General features: G+C 43.7%; 1 protein-coding gene across 1 annotated transcript in view; it reads right to left on the bottom strand.

Annotated features, from left to right (window-relative positions):
* KIAA1328 (KIAA1328 ortholog) overlaps positions 1-25,922 on the bottom strand; it is an 898,127-nt gene that overhangs the window by 124,174 nt on the left and 748,031 nt on the right. Inside the window, exon 10 of the mRNA XM_086960312.1 lies at positions 21,507-21,603. Coding sequence (XP_086816438.1) covers positions 21,507-21,603 — 97 coding nt within the window. The remainder of the gene's footprint in view (positions 1-21,506; positions 21,604-25,922) is intronic.

Below are 25,922 nucleotides of genomic sequence, written 5' to 3'. Positions count from 1 at the left end.
ATGCCTGTAGCTCGTGTTTCCCCGACACCTCCTCTTTTACACCCTTTCCAATTCCCCACTGTCTCCATCTTCCTCCGCACCTGTCCTTGTTCCTTCTTCGATCTGTTTTATTGCTGAATGGAATGTACTAATGGTGGGAAGATGGGTTTTTGCAGTTGGGAACCGCCAAATGTTTCCGCACTTATGTTCCGGACTTTGAATGTATCAAAGTGACCAAAGCGACCCCTCTCGGGGATAACTATGGGAACCAAGCCATAAACCTTTGTGTGCCATGTAACCCCATGGAAGAAACTTGTATAAAAGGAGCGACCCACTTGTAGCAATTTGAAGCAGTCTCCACAAGTAGCATGCGTTGTACTTGCCGTGACTTCTGTGTTCCCTGCAGTAAATAAAGCTCGAATCTTTGACGCCGAAGGAAGTGTCCCGTGTCTCTGTCACTTGTACGCCGGAGCAGGTTACCCACGAAGGTTTCAGGTGTTGTCCCCTGGCACCGCTGGGTCTTAAATAACTCAGTCCTTCAGGCCATCATATTCAGCTCAGTTTGTCCCCATTGGAGAGATCTGGATTTCTCAAGTTTACAATATGTCTGCATGTAGTATTATCGAATTTTATTGTCTGCAGAGACAGAAAGCAATCTGACACTTTTCATTTCTCAGTCTTAAACCTGATGTTTTGGCCCTCATGAACGCTGTGGCCGGGGCGGTGGTGTGCTCCATTCCCCTTTGTCTAGGCCCGGGGGATTAGGCTTATCCTAGTCTGTCTTTACATTCCATTCAGGGATGCATACACCCAACCTAAGTCTAGAATCTTTGCAGCTTAACCCACCTCTGTTATTTGGTACATTTTATCTTAACATTGAAAGAAAACTGCAAATGGGTGAAGGCAACGGTAGCAGTCTTCACTTGTCTTAGTATGTCTGTGATGGGTCACAATTGTCAGTGTGTAAGAGTTGCCGGAGAGGAGTCTTCAAAATGTGAACATTTCAAAATCATTGTTTGTCACTGTATCTTGTCTACGGGCCACTATTTGTTTTCTGGTAGAGCAAAGTTCTAAGCCATCACTGCCACTATCTCAATCTGGGGTCTGTTAAGAGGAGGCTCCTGGCTCATTTGAGGTATAATACACCTTTTACCGTCAAGGAGAGGAGGGGATAAGAGTGTGTATAGTCCCTTGCTTATTTGGCTCTTCTGCCCCATCTAATCAGTAGAAAGCTTGTTTGCTCAGGGCCCAGGGGTGTCCGTGGGTAACCTCAGCTTTTTTAGGGGCATACTAGTTACCTTCAAGAAGTTCTCAAGCGCCACGATCCTCTCTTCATTAGCTCGCATATTTGTATTATGGTAAAGGTTTGCTTGTATTTTGCTAAATTTCATATTTCTTTAATTTGCGGTCACATCCAGCAAGCCAAGAAGTTTTCTTCCAATTTCTGCTTTTCATTATTTTCATGAAAAGTGGCTCTTTATTTCAGATGCATCTCTTTTCGGTCCACTGTGGCCTACAAAGAAGTACTAGAGGCCACTTTACGCCTATGGCATCCAAAGCGGATACATCAGCAGCCATGTCGGTCCCGCTGATACTCAACCCACATTCACTCACAGCGTTTCATGAAATCTCTTCGTAGGGAGATGGCTTCCCTGTCTTCACTAATGTGGACACAGGGCGTGAATTAGGCCATCGGTGTGTCAGCCTTCCAATTAAGGCTCCAACTTCACAGCCACTTGCTTCCACGGCACCCTACATGTCATGCCTTTAAAAGTAATCGCTGCGCAACACGTAGCCCTCTGCCGATCTGTGTATTTCCAATCCCGTTTATAGAACACAAATCCTAAAAAAGAAGCGGGGTGATTAACCAAGTTAGGCAGAATTCAAGTGACATCATGGTACATGACATCGCATGTTATGCCACATGAAGTGGAAACACAACCCACAACTTTAGAGGAAGTGACATCACAACAAGTGGAATCAGATCTAGATCTTAAAACCTCACACACATTTAGAAGATTTATCATGGGTACATATGAGCGCAATACAATATTTAGCAAAGGAGATTTTGTGTCGGGGTTGTGCCAAAAAAAGCGATGCAACTTAGACACAGAATCTGGGCTTCCACTTATACATTTTTTTTCAACTTTGCCACAAAACAATTGTGGCAGTAAATCTAATCTACTTAATTGGTTGCAAAGTGTGCATTTTAAAATATTTTATGGGGTTAAGGCATCTGCTGCAGACAGATCTTTGTGTGCACGTAATAATAATGGTCAAATAACTACGGCGATGAACACATTTGCTGGAGACAACTGTGTTTTGTCTAGTCCCAGGTTTGAATCAAAGTAGAATAGTAGGTTAATTTAACTCCAGCAAAGCACATCGTGTAGCATGCAGATTACAGATGTTTAATTTAGGTAGCTAGGCATGTGGGTTATTGTTTCAATTTAAAGATACTTTGGTTACTTGAAGTTCATAAATTGTAATCCTTCTGGCATATCAGTGAGTTATGAAGGACTTGTGCCTCCTACACGTTGCAACCCTCCTTGTCTTAAGTAACACACCTTGTACATTGATTTACACACTTATATGACTTATTGCCCATTTATGATATGCACGTGTGATTAAAAGTGCTCCGGCACCCTGGATTGGGATGAGCAGCGCTAGGAAAGAAATAAAACATAATAGTTGCATTTAAATTGTTATTTGTGTAAATACTGGGCCAGACTAGCACATCTGATATTCTTACAGTGCATATATATTTTTTACATACAAGGACTAAACAAAGACAAAAGAATGCCTCTCAAGTACTTACAAGCTGGGTGTCTGTCTGCCCTCTCCATTGCATTTGCATCTAGGTGTACGGCTCCAAATAGCTCCCAGCCAGGATACAAAAGGAGGCATGATGGCTCCATAAATTCTGCAACTGTTTTGGTCCAGCCAAAATTTGAAATAAAAAAGCCCCTCACCGCCTACACGTTGCTGCTCAGAAGGACAGCAGACAACGGGCAGGCGGTGCTAAACTTCTGCCGGTGCTACACCAGGAAAAGTTCTGCATATTTCAGTGGGGCCCAACTTCGGCTCACCCTGTGAAGAGAATGGGTAGACACAGTCTACCCGCATGCACCCCTGACAGTGCCTTAACCATTTCTGTTTCTAAAACCTTCCTTCATCTTCTGAACTGCTTTCCATTCCCAAAGACTCTCGGGGAGGAATTCGTCTCAGGATGGTCCCTGCCAGAACTCCAACTGTGGCCATATGAAACTGCGGCTTTGCGCGGCTTCGTTTCACCAGATTTTCTTTTTTTTTTGTAACCCTTTTCACCCACAGACTGGGGAGGTCAAGATTGTGTAAAAACTGTGATAGAACTGGGAGAAATTCTAGCAAGTGATGGATTCTTTGGAACTATTTGCAAACACAAAGTTGATAAAAAAAAGCGAGTCTCCTGGAATTGAGGGGATGGGTACGGATTCAGGAATGAGGGGGCCTGTGGTGTGGGCTTGTGGGTTGTCACGTAATAGATACTGTATGTTAGTAAAACCGAAAAGCAAATATAATGATTTAATCTTAGCTGGGGTAGGTTAGATCTGAGATAAAGGACAGTGCTCTCAGTTTACATATTACAACGTTTTTCTTTATGAACCGAAAGCAAACTCAGAAAATGGAGTACTGGTTCACGAAACAAATGTTACACAGAACTGAGGTCACATGACTGAATCTGTTTAGAGTAGTAATAATTAAAGTATGGCCCGGGGACCACTTGCCTGACCTTCACATGTGAGCCCCACCCCTCTAATCCACCCCCTCCCCCCTTCCCCAAGTGAACACCAGCACTGGGCTACTGTTTACTTGAGAGAACATTAACATCCAGAAAGATATTAAATAAACGAGAAAGCATCTATTTACACGCTAACTGAAGTAAAAGAAAATAAGCAAATAAGGTGTCTTGCACCACTTTAGAAACACTTTCATTTTCAAACGCGTACAGAGATACTCCGCACTGGCTGCACCAACAATGGTGAATAACTCAACTGGAGTGAGTGTTATCAAGCACTGCATTTACCACAACATATCTGGGCTAATTATATGCTGCTATGCCAGGCAGTGTGTTCCCTCCCCCTCTTGTGATTAGCTCCATGCAGAACTTTTGGGCTCAGAAGCTCTGGGAGGTACCTGTGCTCTGGGAGGGACACTAAACTGGACACCACTGTAAGCAGCATTGCCAGCACCCCCACAATTCCCTTGCAAATCTCTACTGAAGGACAAGACTCCTGAAACACCTGCCAAGAGATACATGGCATAGCTGCACCAACAATGGTGAATAATGAAGACTTTCAATTGAAGCGAGTGTTATCCTGCACTGCATTGACCACTCTGGGTTGATTGTGTGCTGGTATGCCAGGCTGTGTGCTCCGTCCTCATTTTGACATTGATTTTCAAATACATCTAACGTAAAAATATGATAAAGTCTCTACAAAACTCAAAAAAGTGTATTTCATGAACACGAAGAACCATTTCACCATGGTACATCGGATTGTATCAGTACATTGAGAAGTATGTTTTTTAAGGGATAGTTTTCACGTAATTAACTTCAATAGAAACATTCATGCCTCCTCCCACCCTGACAACAATGGCAATTGAGGAAAGTCAGTGGATGTGTGATCTCCTCTGTCTAGCCTGGACAACATGGACAACCTTATTGTTTATTAAATCAAATGCACGAGAAGATTTGATACAGCACACACCCTGAACTCATGTATTTCAAGGTGCAGTCATATGTGCTAACGTAGAAAAAAGGAGGCAAAGTGAAATTAACCAATTGCCTAGGATGACACGATTTGGTCAAGAGCGGAAGCCGGGATGGATCCCAGGTTTTCTGGTTTCACATTGTGTAATTCTATTTCATTCCAATTCAATAATCAAGTTAATGCCTTTTTACACTTGACTCCCCCACGGTAGGAACAGCAAGCAGAGGTAGCTTACCTCAAAGTTTGGTAAAGGGATAGAGATTTAGATACAGCACATCAGTCTTGTTTAATCTATAACTCTCCTAAACAAGGGGTTGATTTAGAAAGCAGAATGGAATGAAACCATCAGATAACTCCATAACTCACTGACCACACGATGTACATGCTTCGCTTCCACAATGCCCACCTTAGACTACACCTCCCAGCCCCCAAAGCACCACTCCCACTCTACTGGCACCAATGTGGCCGGGGCGCACCAAAGAACATAACTTTTGGCCCTGGGAGAATTTCCGTGAGTACCCCTGTTTTAGACTAAGCATTTCCCATCTGGTCTCTCCAATTTCTGTCGTCATCTGCAGGCATGCATTCTAAGAGGTGCAGTACTAATTCCGATTGTGATTTAGTATAGTGGCCTGGCTAGATGTCAGCAGGCAGTATGATGCTAAATGGAATATATAGAATACAGTACTGAATGTAGTTTAAAGCATAACAGGCAGTTGCCTGAGATACCTCGTTGGGTGAGGTGCTGTATTAAAGTATCTCAACTAGGAGGAAAGTGAAACTGGCATTTCCGTGTGGAGCACAAAAAAGGGAAAAAAAGGAAATAAAAAAAGGAAGAAAACTTACTACACGCGTTGTGGGCGCATGAAGGAAAAAGTGAGCTATCCGGTGGTATCACTGTTGTCCTTGAGGTGGGGCAGGGTCTAAATTCAGCGTGGTGGCAAAATTGGATGGTGATACATGGAGGAGCCAAGTATTGTTGGGGGTGTTTGTGAGAGGCGGGATGGAGCAATGCACTCCGTGCTGTGACCTATTTCCTATTGAAAGGTAAACGCAGTGTTTTACGTGTGGCCCTTTTGAAGGATCGGGCGGCCTACGGTTTATTGAACAGCACGCTCCATGCTACGTGTGTACCCGCAATGAGAATGAACAGACATTTTGGAGGACAGGGCATCAAGGGAAATGTACCTAAATAAACATTTGTATTACCTAGGAAGTTTGTCAAACAAGCCAAGATCACCATTGTGCTACATTTATATGGAGATTGCCTCACCATGATTACAGTACAGTGATGGGCATACCTTTGCACGCCATCAAGATTATCTGTTACACCAATTTTCAAATTCGTGCCTTCTACTGCTACAAGGTGACAGGGCATTATTCATTGGTGTAGTAATTTTTAGAAAATGAATACACAGTGAAAAGCACACCTTGTGAAGAATTGTGCATGCACCGAAGTGATAGGCAAACCATTGTATGAAAGTGCTGTTCAGCTGTGATATTTTGATGTTATGTGCACAAGTTGTTCTTGTGATAAAGATAATACCCTATATGAACTTCGCACCATTAAGAAATTATAGTATGTTGTGACCATTCAGAATGTAACGCCACCACAGTTTTTTTTAAATAGTCCAGGTGAACCAACAATAAAGTGGCGTAAGTAGAAGATGATATTCAGGCACTATTGGGCCGATTACGATGGGGGTTTACCCGTCACATAAAGGCTGGGTGGAGACAGCATTGTGATCTGGCGGACGGTGCCTGCTAGGCACCGCCACCATTTCAGCGATGCAGACCACTCCGTCAGGCAATTGCAACGATTGCCTGTGGCGGTCCAAGCGGGATTCCCTCCAATATCGTAATGTGGCGTAGGGGGGGAAATTGTGGTACGATTGCGGAAGGCGTTGACAGGCCTTCTGCAATCGTAATCGCCCCTATGATCAGGTTTGTGGAACCAATTTAAGTGTGACAAGGCGGTATGCTCTGCTAATGCACTGTTTAGGTGGGGACGGCCAGGAGGTTTTTAAAAATTTACCTAAAGTAAGTGCGGAGGAGCAAAGAGGTCATAATGAATTCGAAGTATGCATTATGAAATTGGATCAACATTATTACCCAGAGTGAGCATGATAACGAAACATTATTATTTTGGTCTAAGCAAACACGGATATGATGAATCGGTTGCGGAATATAATACATGTCTTCGTAAGTTAGCAACAATGTGCAAATTTGGGGTTCCCGTGATGAACGGATTAGAGACCAGTTTGTATTAAGATGGAAGGATGATATAATCAGAGAAGAACTCTGGTTTAAAGATGAGCCACAATTTGAAGAGGTAATTCTGGTCACAAAAAGTTGAGCACGTGCTCATATGTGTATCCAAATTGAAGAATGAAAAGAGTAAGCTAAGTCCTAACGCAGAGAAGAGTGAGCAGACTGTTTGCATGATAAAAACTAAAAAAGATTAAACATAGGATTCAACCAAGGAAGATGGCAACAGGGTTAGTTGAGAAATAAAAATGGCAGGGGAGTGTTTTTGTTTTGTAGAAATGGACATAGAGCCAATGCCAACTTGTGTCCGCGATGTTTGTAACGTGCTTCAATTGTGGCAAGCAAGGTCTCTTCCAGAAATGTTGCACACGTAGAACAAAATAAAGAAGTAAAGTAAATTTCTCAAGATATTGTCTTTCAAATCGAACGAACTTAACAGAACCATCCAAGAGGTATAGTAAAAATTGAAGGGGTGAAACTGGAAATTAAATTTGATTCCTGCTCACACCTAACCATTATATCCAAGGACACATATGAAGGTTGGTTTCAAGTGAAAAACAAGTTACATGACAATGGATATAAAGCCTGGTGGTTATGGTGGTCAACCAATGAGCAGGACAGGATATTGTAAGGCATGTGTAGAATTGGGAATGAGATATATGGTGGTTAAAGATTATGTAGCTAAAAAAGGGGACACGCTGTTTGGGTGGCCATATCAACGTAGAGTTACTGAGAATCCAAATGCAGAGCCCCACGTTCAGGTTCAAGAAGTGGATACTATTTGTAATTTTGTATCCAAATTTCCTGCTTTGTTTAGAGAAAAGTTAGGGTGTTTGAAAGGTAAAGTTTGAATTAGGCTAAAATCAGGGGCAAAAACGACTGTGGCGATAGTTAGCAATATTACAGGGTAAAGTTTAACAATAATTAGAAAGATTGCAACAACAAAAGATCATAAAACTAGTTGAAGCCACTAAATGGTATGCACCGATTATGGTAGCCAAGAAGTCAAATAGGAATATTAGGCTGTGTGTAGAATTAAAAGCAGTAAATAAGGAAGTGGTTGCGGATACATTTCCACTTCCCAACATTGATGAGATAATTTATTAATTGGCGAGATATTTCACGACATTACATCTCACACAGGCTTATCACCAGATACAATTGGTGGACAGCTCTCAGGAATTAACTGCATTTATAACGCCTATGGGTGGATTCAAGTTCACAAGAATGCCTTTAAGACTTGTATCCGCAGCTTCATTATTTCAGAGAGATATGGCCTCAATTTTCAAAGGAGTTGGGGGTGTTAAATGTTATCAGGATGATATTTTGATTTTTGAGGGCACACTTACTGAGGATAATGCTAGGGTGAAAGTTGTTTAGAAAAAAATGAATGGATAGCTGGCTGTTGAGGATGATTTGTATCAATCTATCAGGATTTGTATCACGCAGCTGCTTCAAACCATGAGGGTCTTGAGGCGCTATGGTGTCCTGCTGCGGGACCATGCTGCCTGTTCCTATTCTTTGAACATCCAAATCTTGAAGTCCTTCCTGAACTGTTGGAACAACGGTGCTGTTCTGAGGTGCAGGGGGAAGGTATTCCAGGTCTTATACAGCAGCTGGGAGAAGGAAGCGCCCTCCCGTGATTGCCCAATGGATGCCCTGGGTAGCTGCTACAGAGAGGGATCTGTAACGGAATTCCCTGGTAGGTTGGTGAAAATTCACTTGTTTGTTGAGGTAAGCCGATCCATCGTTGTGTAGTGCCTTGTAAGCGTGGGTGACCAGCTTGAATTGGATTTTTTTTAAACTGGTAGCCAATGGAGTTTCCTGGGGTGAGGGGTGATGTGCGTCTGTCTGGGGATGGTTTGGAGTTTCCTCAAGAGTTAGACGTTGATTCCTACTTAGAGGGAATTGCCCTAGTCGAGTCTGCTAGTGATGAGAGCTCGCATGACAGTTCGTCTGGTGTTGGGCGGGAGCCATTGGAAGACCTTCCTGAGCATTCGGAAGGGGAGGAAGCAAGCAGAGGAGAAGGGGCTGACCTGCTTCTTCATGGATAGCTGGCTGTTGAGGATGATACAGAGGCTACAGGCACATTCAGTGGGTTTGGAGGTTTGAAGCTTAAAAGAGAAAATTTTTAATTTGCCCAACAAGAGTGGCTCCAAAGCAGGAATTAGTGGACATGATTTCCAAAGTAATGGCACCATGTACTAAGGACGAGATGATGTAATTTATGGGCATGGTTGAGTGTTATGGAAAGTTCATTCAGAATCTGGCAGACAAATCTAATAAGAGACAGTTAATGGTGAGAAATATGGAAATTAAGTGGACCATGGAGTGTCAGAAAAAATGTGATGACTCAAAAAGAGAATTGTAGAATGCGCCCAATTTAAGAGGCTTTTGTACCCGGAGAAGAAACAATGATTGTTACAGATGCTAGTTGTAAAGGCGTAAGTGCATTGTTGAAGCAAAAGAGAAATGGTAGGGAACAATTACTTGACTGTGCTTCTAGGAGATTGCGACGAGCAGAATTAAATTATTCGGTTTTAGAGAGTGAGGCTTTGCCGATATTTTGGGCACTAAATAAGTTTCAGAATTCTTTTGGGGGGGCTCATTTTTGAGTTGACACAGATCATAAGCCTTTAAAGGAGATATTTCAAAAGAAAAGGCCTAGATTACATGGCTCTGTCCGTACACCCTACAGCACGTTTAAGCCTACAGTGGTAAGGGTCCTGCAGGTATGTTGCATGCACATTGGTTTGTTGTTGCCTTAAAACGCATTCATGAACACCGTGATAAATGTTGCTGTGTACCACAAATTGCTATGTTCCATGTTGCGAGTATTATGAGCTCTGCTGATACTGTTGCCAGAATTATGAGCTCTGCCGATAGAAGAACATTGTAGAAACTTTCTTGGTTAACATTTTCCTTGCAACTCCACGTGAGTTATGTGTTTTATTATTGAGAGAAAAGAAAACAAGTTACTTACCTGTAACTACAGTTATCCAGTATTGGTATCTTTCATAGATTCACATGCCTGAATCATTCCCCGTCGTCGAGGCGGGAGTCCCACGGTAAATTATATATATATAGCAGTGCCTAAAAACCATTAGTAGTAGGCTAGAAAAGGATATAGGCCCAACTAGGCCCAAAACTTAGCAGCCTATCTACCTCATTATGTAAAAAGAACTGAAAATGTAGCCTCAGCCAATCAGCTAACCTCACCCTCTAGAACCTTCCCAGCCCAGGCAGTTCTCCTCAGATTTTCCCAGCACAAGTGAGAAGTAGTATCCTATATAAGAACTGCCCAGTCGGGGAGGAGGGTGGGTGCATGTGAATCTATGAAAGATACCAATACTGGATAACTGTAGTTACAGGTAAGTAACTTGTTTTCTTATCCAGTATTGGGGTATCTTTCATAGATTCACATGCCTGAATCAGAATAGCAAGCAGTAACAACCATAACTGTCGGTAGAGGAAGGTGGGAGACAATCCAAACCATATATCCCCACACAACCTGGAAGGTACTAGAGCAATGACATATCTCAATATATATGCAAAATCATGACAATACCTTCATACAATATGTATCTATATATAGAACGTTAAAACAGTATATTATTAAACATTTAGCAATAGAGAAAAATAAAACCATAACAGTCTGACCTCAGTGAAGAAGATGCTGCAACACTGCTTCTCCCACTGACGTATCTCCATGTAGTACCGGCTGCAGGCAATAGTGCTTCGTAAAAGTATGCACACTTTTCCATGTAGCAGCACGGCAGATGTTTTCCAGGGACACCCCTGCAAATAGGGCTGTAGACGCTGACATCATCCTGGTGGAATGCGCCTTAACCGTTCTTGTCAGGGGCTTGTTCGCTTTCTCATGACAGAAGACGATGACAGAGGAAAGCCATCTGGCTATAGTTGCCTTCGTCACTGCCTGACCACGTGTAGCCTGTCCATAAGCCACAAACAGTTGGGTAGATTTGCGTAAATCTTTTGTCTTTTGCAAATAGAATTTGAGGCATCTTTGGACATCCAAGGAATGCAGCATCCTTTCAGCTGGAGTCTTGGGGTCTGGAAAGAAAGTTTTTAGTTTCACCGGTTGGTTGATGTGAAACTGAGTCGGAACTTTGGGAATAAATTTAGGATGAGTTCTAAGTGTCACATAATCTTTTGAAAAATGTAGGAAAGGTTCTGATATAGTGAACGCCTGTATCTCACTTACTCTCCGGGTTGAAGTGAGAGCTAACAGAATAGCCACTTTCCAAGTCAAGAATTTAAGTTCCGATTTATGAATTGGTTCAAAAGGTCTTTTCAGCAATTGAGATAACACAATATTGAGATCCCACTCAGGAGGAGGAGGCCGCACTGGAGGGAAAACTCGAAACAATCCTTTAAGGAACTGTTTAATCAAGGAAGAAGAGCACAAGGATGGTTTGTTGTAACTCTTCCTGAATCTGGATATGGCAGCAAGGTGAACTTTGATAGAAGAAAAAGCGAGACCTGATCTGGCTAGAGACAGTAGATAAGGCAGAATTTTCTCTGGAGGAGCCTGTAGTGGATGGACGTCATGCTCTCCGCACCATAAACAGAATCTCTTCCATTTGAAGCGATAGGTTCTGATGGTAGACTGTGCACGAGCCTGAGATAGAACAGCTCTACAGTCTGGAGAAATCTCCAGGTCCTTAAACTCTAAGAAATCAGGAGCCAGGCGTGCAAGTGTAGCGACTGAGGATCTGGATGAAGTATTTGTCCTTCCTCTCTTGTTAGCATTGCAAACGTCGGTTTGAGGCGCAGTGGAGGTTGATGGGAGAGCATCAGAAGCTCCTGGAACCAATACTGCCTCGGCCAGCGAGGAGCAATTAGGATTAGAGAGCAACGCTCTCTCTTCATTTTCTGTAGAACTTTTGGGATGAGAGGAATCGGTGGGAAGGCATATGCAAAGATTCCGGTCCACCTCATCAACAGGGCATTTCCCCTCGATCCTTGCTGGTGGAACCTGCTGGCAAAGTAAAGGCATTTGCTGTTCTGTTGCGTGGCAAACAGGTCCAACGTTGGTGTGCCCCAGAGCTGGAAAATTGTTTCCACTTGGCGTTGTTCGAGTTCCCACTCGTGACATCCTGTGAATGATCTGCTGAGATCGTCGGCCAGAGAATTCTGAATTCCCTGAACATGCTCCGCTCTGAGGGAAATCTTGTGGTGGAGTAACCATTCCCACATTTCCTGCGCTTGAAGAGACAGGGCCAGAGATTTTGTGCCCCCTTGCTTGTTTACGTAAAACATGCTGGTGGTGTTGTCCGTGCGCACCAGTACTGCAGAGCCTGCAATTCTTGGCAGGAAGGCTCGCAAGGACAGGAAAATTGCCCTCAACTCGAGGCAGTTGATGTGTTTGTGCTTGTACTGATGGGACCACCGTCCCTGCACTTGAAGGTCCTGGAGATGACCTCCCCAACCTTCCATGGAGGCATCTGTCGTTAGAGTAAATTCCGGTAGGGTCTGAAGAAAAGTGAGACCCGGAGACAAATTGTTCTTTGTCGCCCACCATAGAAGAGCTTGTTTCATCTTGGGCGTGACCTTGATACGGTCCTCGAAAGACCCATCTACCTGCCGCCACTGTCGATGCAATTCCTCCTGGAGAGGCCTCATTCTGAGTCGAGCCAGTGGAACTAGATGGAGTGCGGAGGAACACATCCCTAGCAGGGAAACAAACTGTCGGACCGAAAGAGACTTTTTTGACCGTATTTGACTTGCCAGCTTTGTGATTTTGTCTCGACGAATTTGGGTTAAGAAGGCCTTGCACTGAGAAGTGTCTAGTATTGCTCCCAGGAACGTCAGAATTTGTTTGGGTTGAAGTTGAGATTTTTTGACGTTGAGGGTTAAACCCAGATTCGAGAACATTGACAGAGCACTCTTGACCGATTGTCTTGTTGAAGTCCTTGTCGGGCTCTTTATTAACCAATCGTCGAGGTACGGGAACACTTGGATTCCCTGTGACCTCAACGCAGCTGCAACTGGGACTAGAGTCTTGGTAAAAATTCTTGGTGCAGACTTCAGGCCGAAAGGTAGCACCTTGAATTGAAAATGGACACCAGCCACTGTGAATCTCAGATACTTGCGGTGCTTTGGATGAATTGGAATGTGAAAGTAGGCGTCTTCCATATCCAGGGAAGCCATGAAATCTCCCTCCATGAGGCAATTGAGGACATCCGTGAGTGTCACCATGCGGAAACTCTGCTTTTTCAGATATTTGTTTAAGTTTCGTAGATCCAAAATTGGACGCCACTCTCCTGAAACCTTTTCCACAAGGAAGAAGCGAGAATAAAACCCCTGATTTTTCTGGGATGTTGGGACTTTCTCTATCGCATTTTTGTGCAGCATTTTCATGGCTTCCATGTATAACAAATGAAGACGAGGAGGGGAGGGACCCCTGGGCGGTAATGTTGGGGGTTTCTGCAAGAACTCCAGAGTGTGTCCGTGTTTGACTATGTCCAGAACCCACTGATCTGAAGTTATTTTCCGCCACTGTTGATAAAAGGCGGAGATCTTGGCGCCCACGGGGAGGGAGGGAAGGGAGGATGGTGTCCGGCAAAACTCACTGGCGTTTATTTGAATCACGTCCCTGGTAGTTAGAACGTCGTTTCCCTCCTTGACGAGAGAAACCCGCTGACGATGACTGCCGATAGGACTGCTGGTAGTACGGCTTATTTTGAGGTTGATACTGGCGATTTTGTTGATTTTGATAATGTCCTCTTGATGAAAAACCACGGCCTCTTGCCCCTCTGAAAAAACCTCGCTTATACTGTAGTGCACCAAGCGATTTGGCCGTATCAGTATCCGTTTTTATCGCAAGCAATGCGTCATCTATGTGCTTGCCAAACAATAACTCGCCATTATAGGCCATATCAAGGATTTTGGTCTGGACCTCAGGTCTGAAGGAAGTCGCCTTGAGCCATCCTTGCCGTCTGAGAACTGCCGCTCCGGCCAATTGTCTAAAGGCTGTATTAGATACATCGAGGGCGCAATCGATAATCTCAGAAGCTGCCCGCTCGCCTTCCAAGACAACCTTCCTGACCTCTTCAACACGGTCATCGGGAACCAAATTGATGAACTCTGACAGATCTGACCACATTTGTCTGTCGTACCGTGCTAAAATTGCCAAAGAGTTAGCAATCTTGACAGTAGCAGCGGCACTAGCTGAGAATTTCTTCCCAATTGCATCCAATCTCCTGCCCTCTTTGTCTGGAGGCGTAGAAAGTGGTGCAACCGGATTCTTGGATCGCTGTTGAGCCGCTTGTGTAATCACTGAGTCAGGACGCGGATGACCAATCAAACATGAAGGAGTATCCGGTGGTGCTCGGTACTTCTTGTCGACTCTTGGAAGAACCGCCGGGATGGAAGCTGGCGTCTTCATAATATCAATCCCTTCTTTCCAGATATAGTCGATGATAGGGATAGATCTGGACACCCTTCTATACCCTTCCTTAAAATCATGAAGGAAGCAGTCGGTTTGTTCAACCGAAACTGTGATTGCGAATCGAGCAGCCGCCCGGTGCATGATGTTGTGAAAACCTCCTATGTCTTCTGGCGGAGAATCTGAAGGTTGTGGCAGATTAGGAGAGGGCATAGGAATGATGTAATCATTCCATGGTTCCGTAGGCGTGGAATCCGGAAGTTCCCCATCCTCTCTTTCATCCTCATCTGGGGAGGAGATGTCAACATCCTGACCTCCAGTTTCGGGGTCAACATCCTGCCTTGGAGAGTGTGAAGGATGTGGCGGTGGAGTTACTGGCATGTCCTCTGGCACAGGATTAGGAGCAGGCAGAGTTGGTGGAAACCTCTGACGATAATCGGCCAGCATGGCCTGTAAATCCTTCACCAGAACAGACGGAAGATGAGTCGTGTCTTCTGTGTGTTGTTGCTCCTGATGATAAGGAGTAGCTAAATTTTCCTGATAGTAATGAACCTCATCGTCATCCTCATCCTCTTGATATTTTATGTGCAACTGGGAAGGGTGATGGGCCACACCAAAAGGATCATCATCATCATCATTCTCTTCATTATCCGAATCCGCCTCCACGTAGTTTTCCAAGATATGCGAAGGCAAGAGGGGAGACAAATGAGAGTAACTCTGTCTCTGAAATGACTTCATCTGAAAATGGGTATACTGCACCCTAACCGGAGATGTAGGCAATAAATGCGTGGATGGCACATTCAAAGATGCCAGCGCTGCTGCCGATGGCAAAAGTGAGACAGAAGTGTTAGTTGCCGATAGTGTCGTCGACGGTATCGTCATAGGCATTGGAACCATGGATGAAGACTTCTTGGAAGGCGTCCTAGTAGGCGGATCCGTCGGCGGACTCCTCGTCGTCGAACTAGTCGTCGACGGAGCTGAAATCTTCGTGGACGTGTTTGTCGTCGACGGGCCTGTCGTCGACGGAGTCTTCGTCGACGAGCCTGTCGTCGACGGGCCCTTCGTCGACGGGTCCTTCGTCGACGGGCCCTCCGTCGACGGGATCTTCGTCGACGGGATCTTCGTCGACGGGATCTTCGTCGACGGGATCTTCGTCGACGGGGTCTTCGTCGACGGGATAGTGGAAGTCTTCGTCGACGGGAGAGTCGTCGACGAGAGCGTCGACGGAAGCGATGATGAACGCTTCGAAGATGGTGATTTGGTCGTCGACGGCAGACTCGTCGACGACGCGCTTTTCTTTGACGATCTTGTCTCAGAAGAAGAAGCCATGACGGACATCACAGGAGAAGTAATTGCTGAGGTGGTAACAGTACTTGAAGAAGTAGAGGACGTAGAATAGGTGGTAACAGTGAGAGAAGACACTAAGGTGACAGCTTTAGTGCGGACTGTACTCACAGTTGAAGACTCTGTTGACGCAGCACTCCTTGTGGATCCAGAGGGTTTATGAGAGAACTTAGCTTTTTTCAATCTCTCAGGGGAACACCTCTCTTTGGAACTGGCTCTCTTACTTGAAGTAGAGGCTCTGTCCTCGTCATCTTTGACAGACGACTTCAGCCACAAAAGAACTCTCGCCTCTCTATCCCTTTTGGTCTTAGGAGGGAAGGTTCGACATATCCTGCAATCCTTCACAACATGTGAAGGATGCAAACAATAAATACAGTCCGAGTGCTCGTCGTCCACGTGAACTCTCTTCTTGAAACATGAAGCACAGGCCTTGAATAAAGCCTTCCTTTCAGACATTTTTGAAAGAAATTGAAGAAAAATCCGAGTAGGCACTAGGGAGACTCCCTTACACACGAAGTGCGGTGAAAATCTGAGGAGAACTGCCTGGGCTGGGAAGGTTCTAGAGGGTGAGGTTAGCTGATTGGCTGAGGCTACATTTTCAGTTCTTTTTACATAATGAGGTAGATAGGCTGCTAAGTTTTGGGCCTAGTTGGGCCTATATCCTTTTCTAGCCTACTACTAATGGTTTTTAGGCACTGCTATATATATATAATTTACCGTGGGACTCCCGCCTCGACGACGGGGAATGATTCAGGCATGTGAATCTATGAAAGATACCCCAATACTGGATAACTGTTATTTACCCAGTGAGAGGCACATGTTTCCTTACCGTTTATTCCCGCGTGCATCAACCATTATTGGCCTTATGAAAGACAGGTGTGTTCTGACCGTTTATTTCCACGTGCAACAAAACGCTAGCACGTGTAGTTCCAGAATAATACAGCCACGCCTTTTTCTACACGCTTCTTTGAGTCACGGCTACTTACTCAGCATATTTCTCTCAAAGTCTTGGCCACATCAGTCTGCCACTTACCTGAGGATCCAACCTTCCTGTGGGGTCTTCGGTGGCGCGTCCTCCCTAGGATGGCACTTTTCCTTTACATCTCCATGACAACTCTTCCTCACGATGCACCAGACTCCCGGAGGAAAAGAAAGTCTACAATGCCGTACCCCAGGGGAAGTAGAGTCGCAGACCAGTCTTCCCACAGGGTGTTCGCGCATTTGGGCCGTAACGACAAGCTGGCACGGGTCAGAGGGTTGGGATTAGGGTAGGAGTTATAAGGATGTAGGGGAGGAAGCTCTTGCTCTTCCTGCACCTAGCCCGACTGGGGAGGGTTGAGAATTCTGGCCCACCCTACAAATTCTGGGGTCAAGGTGACAGGTTGGACAGGGCAATAGTATAGGACGGGTTGTAGGTTTAGGTTGGCAGTACTTTGGAGGGGTGAGGAGTCAATGATGGGCACAGCCACCCCTCGGGGGGACAGGAGAATGAGGAGAGTGCGTGATACAAGAGTGTGACGGCAGGAGATACAAGAGAGGATGTTGAAAGATAAGTGAGGGAGACTGAGGGGAAATGGATGGAGTGAATAAAAGTTAGATGTTGGGGACTGTTATGGTTAATTGAAGTTTGGTCATTATTTGTGTTTTACAACCATGTCCTAATAAATGGCCTTTTACGCTTCAAGTACAACGTGGAGTGTAATTATTGCGCGAAAGCTATGGAGGTTTTTTTTCCCTAACAGTCTGTCGGCTTCAATTTTTTTACGGTAATTATCAATTAAACACTTGTTTGAGTGCACGGAAAATGGATTTTCTTAAATAAATTTAAAAAAGGACTTGCGATAGAACTCTTAAATGAATAAGACAACTTGGCATTTTGGAACCAGCATTCAGACCCCTTGACTGTATATTTTAGATTTAACATTCTTAGTGATTTAAAGTCTTGAACTTTAGATCTTCGCAAATACCCTGCGAAGGAGATCAGAACTTTATAAAAGGAAATGCGAGACTTTATAGACTGATACCTCTCCAGTTCCTTAGAGCATAGTATTTTATTTGAAATTCTGTTTGGACTATTGGTCTTTTTGAAAACTGACATTTTGGAAACAACTTGGCGGGTCGGTTTAAGACCTACACGGACACTGCATTTATAATTTAGAGAGGATTCTAGACTAATGTACATTAATACTTGGTTATAAAATTCCACTCTGTATAATGCATCAGCGAGTAAAGTGAAGAGTTTAATACTGTAATTACTTCTGTGTATCTGCATTGTTCTTATTGAGGATTGAGCATCAAGCTAAGCTCATTGTGTTCTTTCACAGAGCCTGAATCCCATTGCATTCCCCCTAAATGGAATCTCCAGACCAACAATCAATCGACAAGAAGATGAGCATTATACGGTTTGTACTTCTCTCTCGGACCACTTCCTTTGAGCACGTTCTTGGAGCAGTGTGTTTGTTCTGTGCCATTGCTACACGCTAGTCCTCAGAGCGGGTTGGGCCAAGTCATCACCCCATCAAAACCACCTGTATTTTCAGGTGAGTGGTTCTGACAGCAGGATTTTGTGGTGGAACATATTCACTGGAGTTAGTAATCTGACAGTGGATTGTTTATCCAAGTTGGTGGGAGATGTAGATGAAGTGGGGCTTTCAAGGAAGTTCAGAAAGAAGTTAAGAAAGAAGAAGTGAAGGCTTCAAAATGGGCAGCCTAACGGAAGGGGTGTGGAAAGAAGAGTTAAAAAGGATGAGGGGTTAATGGAAATTGTTCAGAAAATACAAATAGGTAAAGGGAAAGCTTAGTCTAAAACCAGGGTAAATATATTTGATGAGTTGGCTGTGGACAGAGACATATTATTGAGAGGAACTAAACTGGTATCTCCAAGTTTGTTGAGAGGGGGTGTCGGCGGGGTGGGCGGAAACTGAAGCAAGGAAGCCATATAGGGAGAATATTTAAGGTTTTACTGTAGGATTATTGTTAGACTAGGTGGTAACATCAAATAGCCTCAGGTTCTTTCAAGCTTTCAACAAACTGTGGTAGCTGATGGCAGTTTCCTTCGGGGTCGCAGGGGAATTGTGGAGAAGTTTTCTTCATTTCTTCTTAGGTCTTTGTCCTCTGGGGATTACAGTGCACTGGTGGAAGTCACAAGGGTTGCCTCACCAACATGGGAAGAGAAGGAGAACAGAAAAGGGAGTGGTAAAAATAAATTCTCCGTCTAGCGCCATTCACTTCCACAAAGACACTGTGAAGGATTTATAAATGGACCGTGAAGGAAGAGTGTACATTTTTAAGTAATAAACAAAAAATATAAGGTTCTGTGCGTGGGGTCTTCCCAAACCCCAGGTCTCAGGGAAGGCAATACGTACCCTTCAACCACTTTGCCCAACCCTTCCCTTCTCCCTAGTCGCGTACCGCTTTCTGCAGCAAATCTCCAGAGTTGCATTGGCTCTTGCATGTCCTCGGGAGTCCACTAATCTTCAAACCATAGCTCGGGGTCTTCCTGGTCTCTGGCATCGTCTTCACCTATGCTTGTCAACACAAGCCGTGCTCCAGGGATGAAACGCCTTCCGGTCTCCTCCGTAACTCTTCTTCTGCTTTCCAACCAAAACACCGTCTTTTCCGTCCTTATCTTCCCTTCCTTGCTTTCTTTCTCCGGCGCTAATTGGACCATTTGAGTCATATCCCTACCTCTCCCTACATCGATTGGTTCTTTAGTTGTTGTTCCGTCCTGCATGAGGGAACGATAGTCTGTTGTTACTTTCTGTGCTCCCGTCCTGCATGAGCTGTTGTCATCCGGACCCCAGAAGCAATGAACCCAAGGCAGAGATATCGGGATCGGATCAATACCGCAAGTAGTAGTCTGGGGCGCTCCCCCACAAAGAGATTAATTGAGGAGGAACATCAAGGTCACATGGGGATTGTAAAAACGAAAAAAGGTTAAGAGTGAATTTCTGGTGGCAAGGAATGCACTTAAGTATTAAACGTGTGGTTACTGTGTCTATACGGTGTAGAAATAGCGACAAAGTATTGACACCGTCTACCATGACTATGGTGTCTAAGAAATTACTGGACAGTCCACGGCAAAAGGTGAGCAAAATACCACTGCCCTGGTAGTTATGATGGATTACACAAGTCCCCTCCACCCTTCTGGAATATGAATTCCAGATGGGTGAAGGGGACTTGTGTAAAGGAAATAACCTCTGATACTGTAAATATAGTTTTTTTGTAAGGAGTTTGTAAAAGGGAAGGTTTTTCTAAATCACTAATATCTGACAATGGACACAATTCTGCTCAAAGAAAATGGTAGATTTTCTGAAGACATGTGGGATAGAACACAAAAAGTGTTCTTTGTATCAACCGGAAACTAATGGAGCCATAGTAAGGTTTCATAGAGTGATAAAAGAGAACGTACTGTTATCTAAATTGGACGGAGCCGTTACAGAAATGTTTTACTGCACAATGCATGACACCACACTCTACTGCACAGAAGTCTCCATTTGAATTATTCAAGGGAAGAATACCCAATACCTCATTGTGTTCAAGTTGGATGGATTGGTGTAAAAGGATCAAATTCAATGTAATTGGGGCATGAAGAGATCGTGAGTTGAAAACACAAGAAAGAAACAATTTTTTTTTTGATGAAAGTAAAAAAAGAAAAAGTAGAGAGATGTGTAGAGGATTGGGTACAGATCAAAGCACCAGTTGGGTGTATGGATAGGTCTACGTATACTAAACCCACTCAAGTGACTAAGTGTTTCAGAAATACAGTAAAGGTCAAGGATGTAAGAATATGGAATAATCGTCGGGTGGTTGTACTAAAATCTAGTGTAATTGGAAATGAGAACTTGAAGTCAGATTGCCAGGTGTGGTGAAATGGTGTACAGAGATTATAATAAAAAAAAGTCTGAAGCATGTAGAAATACACACAGTTGTTCTATTCCATCATATCTAAATGATTATGTGACATAAGATTTTAGGATTTATTTTGCAACGTGCCAATATGAAGAAGTTTCTTTTATTAATGTTGGGTCTGCAATATTTTAGATTTTATAGTATTATTCATATTAAATTTAGTTAGTTATTGTAATAGCTTGTTGAAAAATGGAGAAGTGTGAAATAGTATAGTGGCCTGCCTAAATGTCAGCAGGCAGTATGATGTCAAATGGAATAGTGAACACAGTGTTGGAATTTAGTTTAAAGCACAACAGCCAGTGGCCTGATAGACCTTGTTGGCTGAGCTGCTGTATTAAAATATCTCCTGTTTCACCATATATATGTACATTGAATATTTGTACATGTAGTATTGGTGATAATGCATTGCGCGGCTTGCGTGAGATGCATTAGAACCATACTGTTGTGTATCCTTGAATGTGGCTCACGCATGGAATGGTCGCTGGTCGGGGTTCGCATGGCATCTTGTCAGTTGCCGTTCGATCACCAGACCAGGAGGCCGCTTCGTGTAGTGGGTGGAGATTGCTGGAAATGAAGCTCTTCAAACGACTTCGTCACGAATCCCTTACTTTATTTCAGTACAACAGTACACCAATGTGTATGGACTATTCAATTTACAAGGAGCATTTGAAACCTACCGCTCTTGTCAACCATAGACAGGGAAGTGAACGCCTACGTCACGTCCAAGAACACATCTGAGCAGCAGTTGAAGGCCCCACTCTTGTAAACCAAGAACAGGTTACTTCTTTTGGAAATGCGGGCTGCATTGAACGAATCAAAGTGCAGATTCCCAGGCTCCTTACCGTGAGATGTTAGGCTGGAGGGGCGATGTTGCTGTGGTTACCAAATCCTTTGTGTTGCTTACTAGGGTAGGAGATGTAGCCGCATCCCTGCGAAATCCTGCGGAAAAAACACACACAAAGTCAACCAGCTGGAAAGTTTGAGAGAAGGTGAAGAACTCGTGGTACTCACACCAAACGTTCACCCGCTACATAAGAATGTATTAGTTTTCATTGAGGCCTCCCAAATAACATGTTTCAATGTTCACACAAAGATCGGCCCCAGGTGCTATACACTTCAGCTCAAGGTAACCTAGCATAGCAACCGATTTCAGAACTTACATGAATGCACGGAGAGGTGAAATGGAAGGGTCCGGGATGAACTACGCGTACACAGATTTGTAAATACACAACTGAACATGGCTTTCCAAGCTTTTATGCACAAACGTTTCTTAAAGTACAGCACACTCACCCGTCATGGAGCTTTTAAGCACTTGGTGAATAAGCCAGAATGTGATGTTTGTAGGGTGTTACATGCACGATATAAAATAATTTAGTCAGAAGAATGGCGTATTTGTAAAGCAATGCTTGCATGGAAAACGAGGTTGATATCATGCGGAGATATCTGCAGGGCCATGACTACAGTGATATGCTATCACCGAGTTAAAATATATTTCCTTGGTAGTATTTTACGGGTTTTGTTTAGAAACACTACAATTGTTAACACTTTCAATCTATGGTTTGTGGTAGAAAAAAACTTCCACTTTCAACATACATACACTTCTCTGATATCAATAACTGTAACACTTACCTGAATTGGCCTTAGCTCTGTAAGTCAGTGTGAGAATAAGATATAGCCCCCCCTCAATGATGCTGCATACACAGATTACCAAAAAAACATACCAAATGACCAGATACTCTGCTGTAGGGATTTCCACCTGCCTTGTTGTACCCATAGACATGTTCCTCAATTCCACACTCATTTTGACTTCTGTGGGGTGGCCCTAACCCTGCTCATACCGCAAGATGCCCATACCGTCAAAAGATAAGCAGACGGGGATATTTCTGCTAGTCCCGAGTGCCTCTAGTCACAGTTCCAAATGGTAGCACCAGTTGGGCCACGACAGACAAAAAATACTTTTTTTTTTCACTGGCAAGTACCGTTCGCTACAGTGACTTTCCATTAAACTGAAAAAATTCTGAGGTTAAAAACTAGAATTGGGAGGGCTCATTGAGGTGTTTCATAAAATGTTGTCCAACGTTAAATTAACAGCATTGAATATTCATTATAATTCCTATGAATTTGAGAGAAATTGGGTTGTTGTTTGAGAGGGGTGTGAGCCCTTCTCAACCAACAGCCACAATCCTTGTCAAGAGGAATCACAGTCACTAAATTCACCTGTGCTAATCCCTCTGATATCCTGCCATAAATCATTTAGTTTTAACTTGAAGGCAATGAGTTAAGTACAGCACGCAAACAGTAATGAAGTGAGAACACAATACAAGACAAATTTTACACCAACTTAGAAAATAGGAGTATAATTTAATAAATTGTTTGAAACTAAAATGACAAAAATCCAATCAGTTGAACCGGAGATATGCAATTTCAAAGTTTTAAGGCAAGTATAGAGCCTAAGAGCAAAAAGAGGCAACTGTGGTTATCTGGTCACATTCGACCAGGACAAAGTGCCAAGTTCAGGCTGACCACGATGGAGTGCAGGCTGGATACAGGGATCAGGTTAGTCCCACTGAGAATTGTACCTTATGCCCTTCATGCAGAGCATTACTTTGTGCTACGTCGGTTCTGTTGAGAAGCTGCAAGGACTGAGATGCGAGCTCCTCTGTTGAGTTGCATCGTGCTTATCTTATCCGATGAGGCTGACGATCAGGGCCTGTTAGGTGCTGCAATGCGAGGTCTGCCTCACGCTGTGTCGGTTCCGAGGAAACCCACAGTTGGGTCAGGAAAAGTAAACTGATGCCAGTCAAGGACATCGGTGGCACCTCTTCGTTATCAGGATACCTCCAGCAGAAGCCAGCAGCAGCAAATGAGTCTGGCAGCTGAGCAGATGCAGAGCAGGGTCTTAAGTTTGCTATGTCCATGTAGCTCACAGGAGGCCAGTCAGCTAGCAGTTGTCTCTCTGGGGGCTTAGGATTCAAGGAGCAGGTCCAGTCTTCCTTCCTCAGGCAGCAGGGCAGTCCTTCCAGAAGCAGGGTAGCAGCGCAGTCCTTCTGTGCCTTCCACAGGTCCAGAAGTGCTCAGAAGAGTTAGTTCAAGGGTCCAATATTTATAACTGGTGCCAGCTCGTTCTTGAATTGCCTGCCTCCGTGCCCTAGCTTTACTGGCTCTGGGGTCACAAAAGACTAGAGTAAAGTTCTCTGTGTTGGGCTGAGACAATGTCTTTGAAGTGCAAATGTGGCAGGTGACAGCTTTGCCCCTCTCATCAAGTCAGAATAGCCGATCATGCCATCCACCACTCTATTGTGTGACTGTCTGGGAGGGATACACAAAGGCCAACTGTCAGCTACACATAGTCATATTGGTTAGGACAAGAAAATGTAAACTTTAAAAGTATATGAAGAAAGAGAAAATTAGCCTGTACCTCAACTTATTTAAAAGCAGGCTTTTAAATAAGTTGAGGTACAGGCTAATTTTCTCTTTCTTCATATAGTAATACGGCCCTGCCAAGTCCTCGTCCTTTGGGCCAATCTCCTCAATTTTTCAAACTTTCCAAGAGTGGAATTTTCAAATTGGCATTTTCAGAATTGCGACTCAAAATCTAACATTACCATTAAAGATGATTTCAAATTACAGTTCATTTGAGGGTGAAATGACATGTTTACCTGTTTTCAATCAAAATATATCATCTATTAAAAGTAAAAGATGATATATTTTATATAACAAGTAATAAGGTAACACAATGTTATCCTATGGCAGAGATGGGCCTCACAGTAGTGAAAAACACATATGCAAGTTTTTCACTACCAGGACATGTAAAGCTTAATGGTACACATTCAACTTATTAAATACAATGCACCATGCACTATGGGCTGTGTAGGGCCTACAACAGGGATGTCTTAAATGTATCAAAAGGATGTTTTAGGCCTGGCCAGGGGTTTATTTTGCTAAGTCGAATGGGCAGTTTAAAACTACACTCATAGGCTGCAATGGCAGATCGGACACATGTTACAAAAGGCTATGCAAGTGGGGGGTCACAATAAATGCTACAGGCCCTCATTCAGCATAGAATATACAGGTACTGGGTACTTGTAGTACCACTTTACCAGAGGCTTATGAGTAAATTAAATGTACTAACTGGGTGTAAGCCCATTTTACCATGTTCAAACGCGAGAGCACAAGCACTTTAGTACTGTTTAGCAGTGGTAAAGTGTGCAGAGTTCTAAAGCCAACAAAAATTACTTTAGCAAAAAAGGAGGGGTGAAAGCAAAATGTTTGGGGGTGACCCTGCAGAGGTGGCCAGGTCCAACAGATTTCATATAAGTTAACATGAATGTCAAATGAAATGTTTTAAATTATTTAATACATTTTATTTCCCAGATGAAATTGAATGTTTTAACCTCATCGCTGTGGCTGATATTTTCCTCCTGTGCTGGGCCCCAATTATAATGGGTGTGGTTGTGACGGAACCATTCCGTCATCAGCACAGCTCAACCGTGACTGATGACGGAATGGTTACGTCACCAGCATCGAAGGGGTTAAAATGTGTTTCTCCAGGGCACAAGCTGCCAAGTTGTATTAGGCCAAGCCAATCTCAGACAAAATCAGATAAGAACAGGTTTGGCATTTCCTTTTTTCCAGCCTCACGAACACTGGCCGACAAGGAAGGACCGTATCTAAGTTGGGCTCATAGCTCGAGAAAAGAAGGGCAATTGACAGGTGAACTGATGGTCTTTAACAAAGATAGGCCAGGTTCAACAACAAGTCTTGAACTACCACTACTCCATAAATGTAGCCCAGCAAGGAGAAGATGAATTGTTAGAAAGCGTTCTCAGAAGCTATCTTGGCTAAGACAGGAAGCTTTAGTGAGATTTTATAGACCACCACACAACTCTCTCTTGTTTTGGGTGACAAAATGTAGTACAACTAGTGGGTGGATCATTTCTCATTAGACTCCGAAAGGATTACAATATGAACCAAAGAGATGAACTGAGAAACTGTGTACATGGCTCCAAAAGACCAGCATTCACAATACTCCTGGAATGAGGAGACTGTCTCCGGAGATGATGTCAAACATACAGAAGAGCACAAAGTCACAGCTCCATTGTGCCTTGCCATAATATGGAAAACTAGCTGAGGTAAACTAAGTGATCTATACGGAGCCCTCTGCTTTTTAACATTTACCATCACCTTTTGATGGAAGTGATGGAAGAGTCTGGCCTCACCGTATTTTCATATGCAGATGACTCTCAGATGATAGCTCC

The sequence above is a fragment of the Lissotriton vulgaris genome, chromosome 3_1 (genome assembly GCF_964263255.1).
Source record: "Lissotriton vulgaris chromosome 3_1, aLisVul1.2, whole genome shotgun sequence".
Classification (NCBI taxonomy): Eukaryota; Metazoa; Chordata; class Amphibia; order Caudata; family Salamandridae; genus Lissotriton; species Lissotriton vulgaris.
Note: the sequence above shows the minus strand (reverse complement) of the source record. Positions and strands in the feature narration are given on the sequence as shown.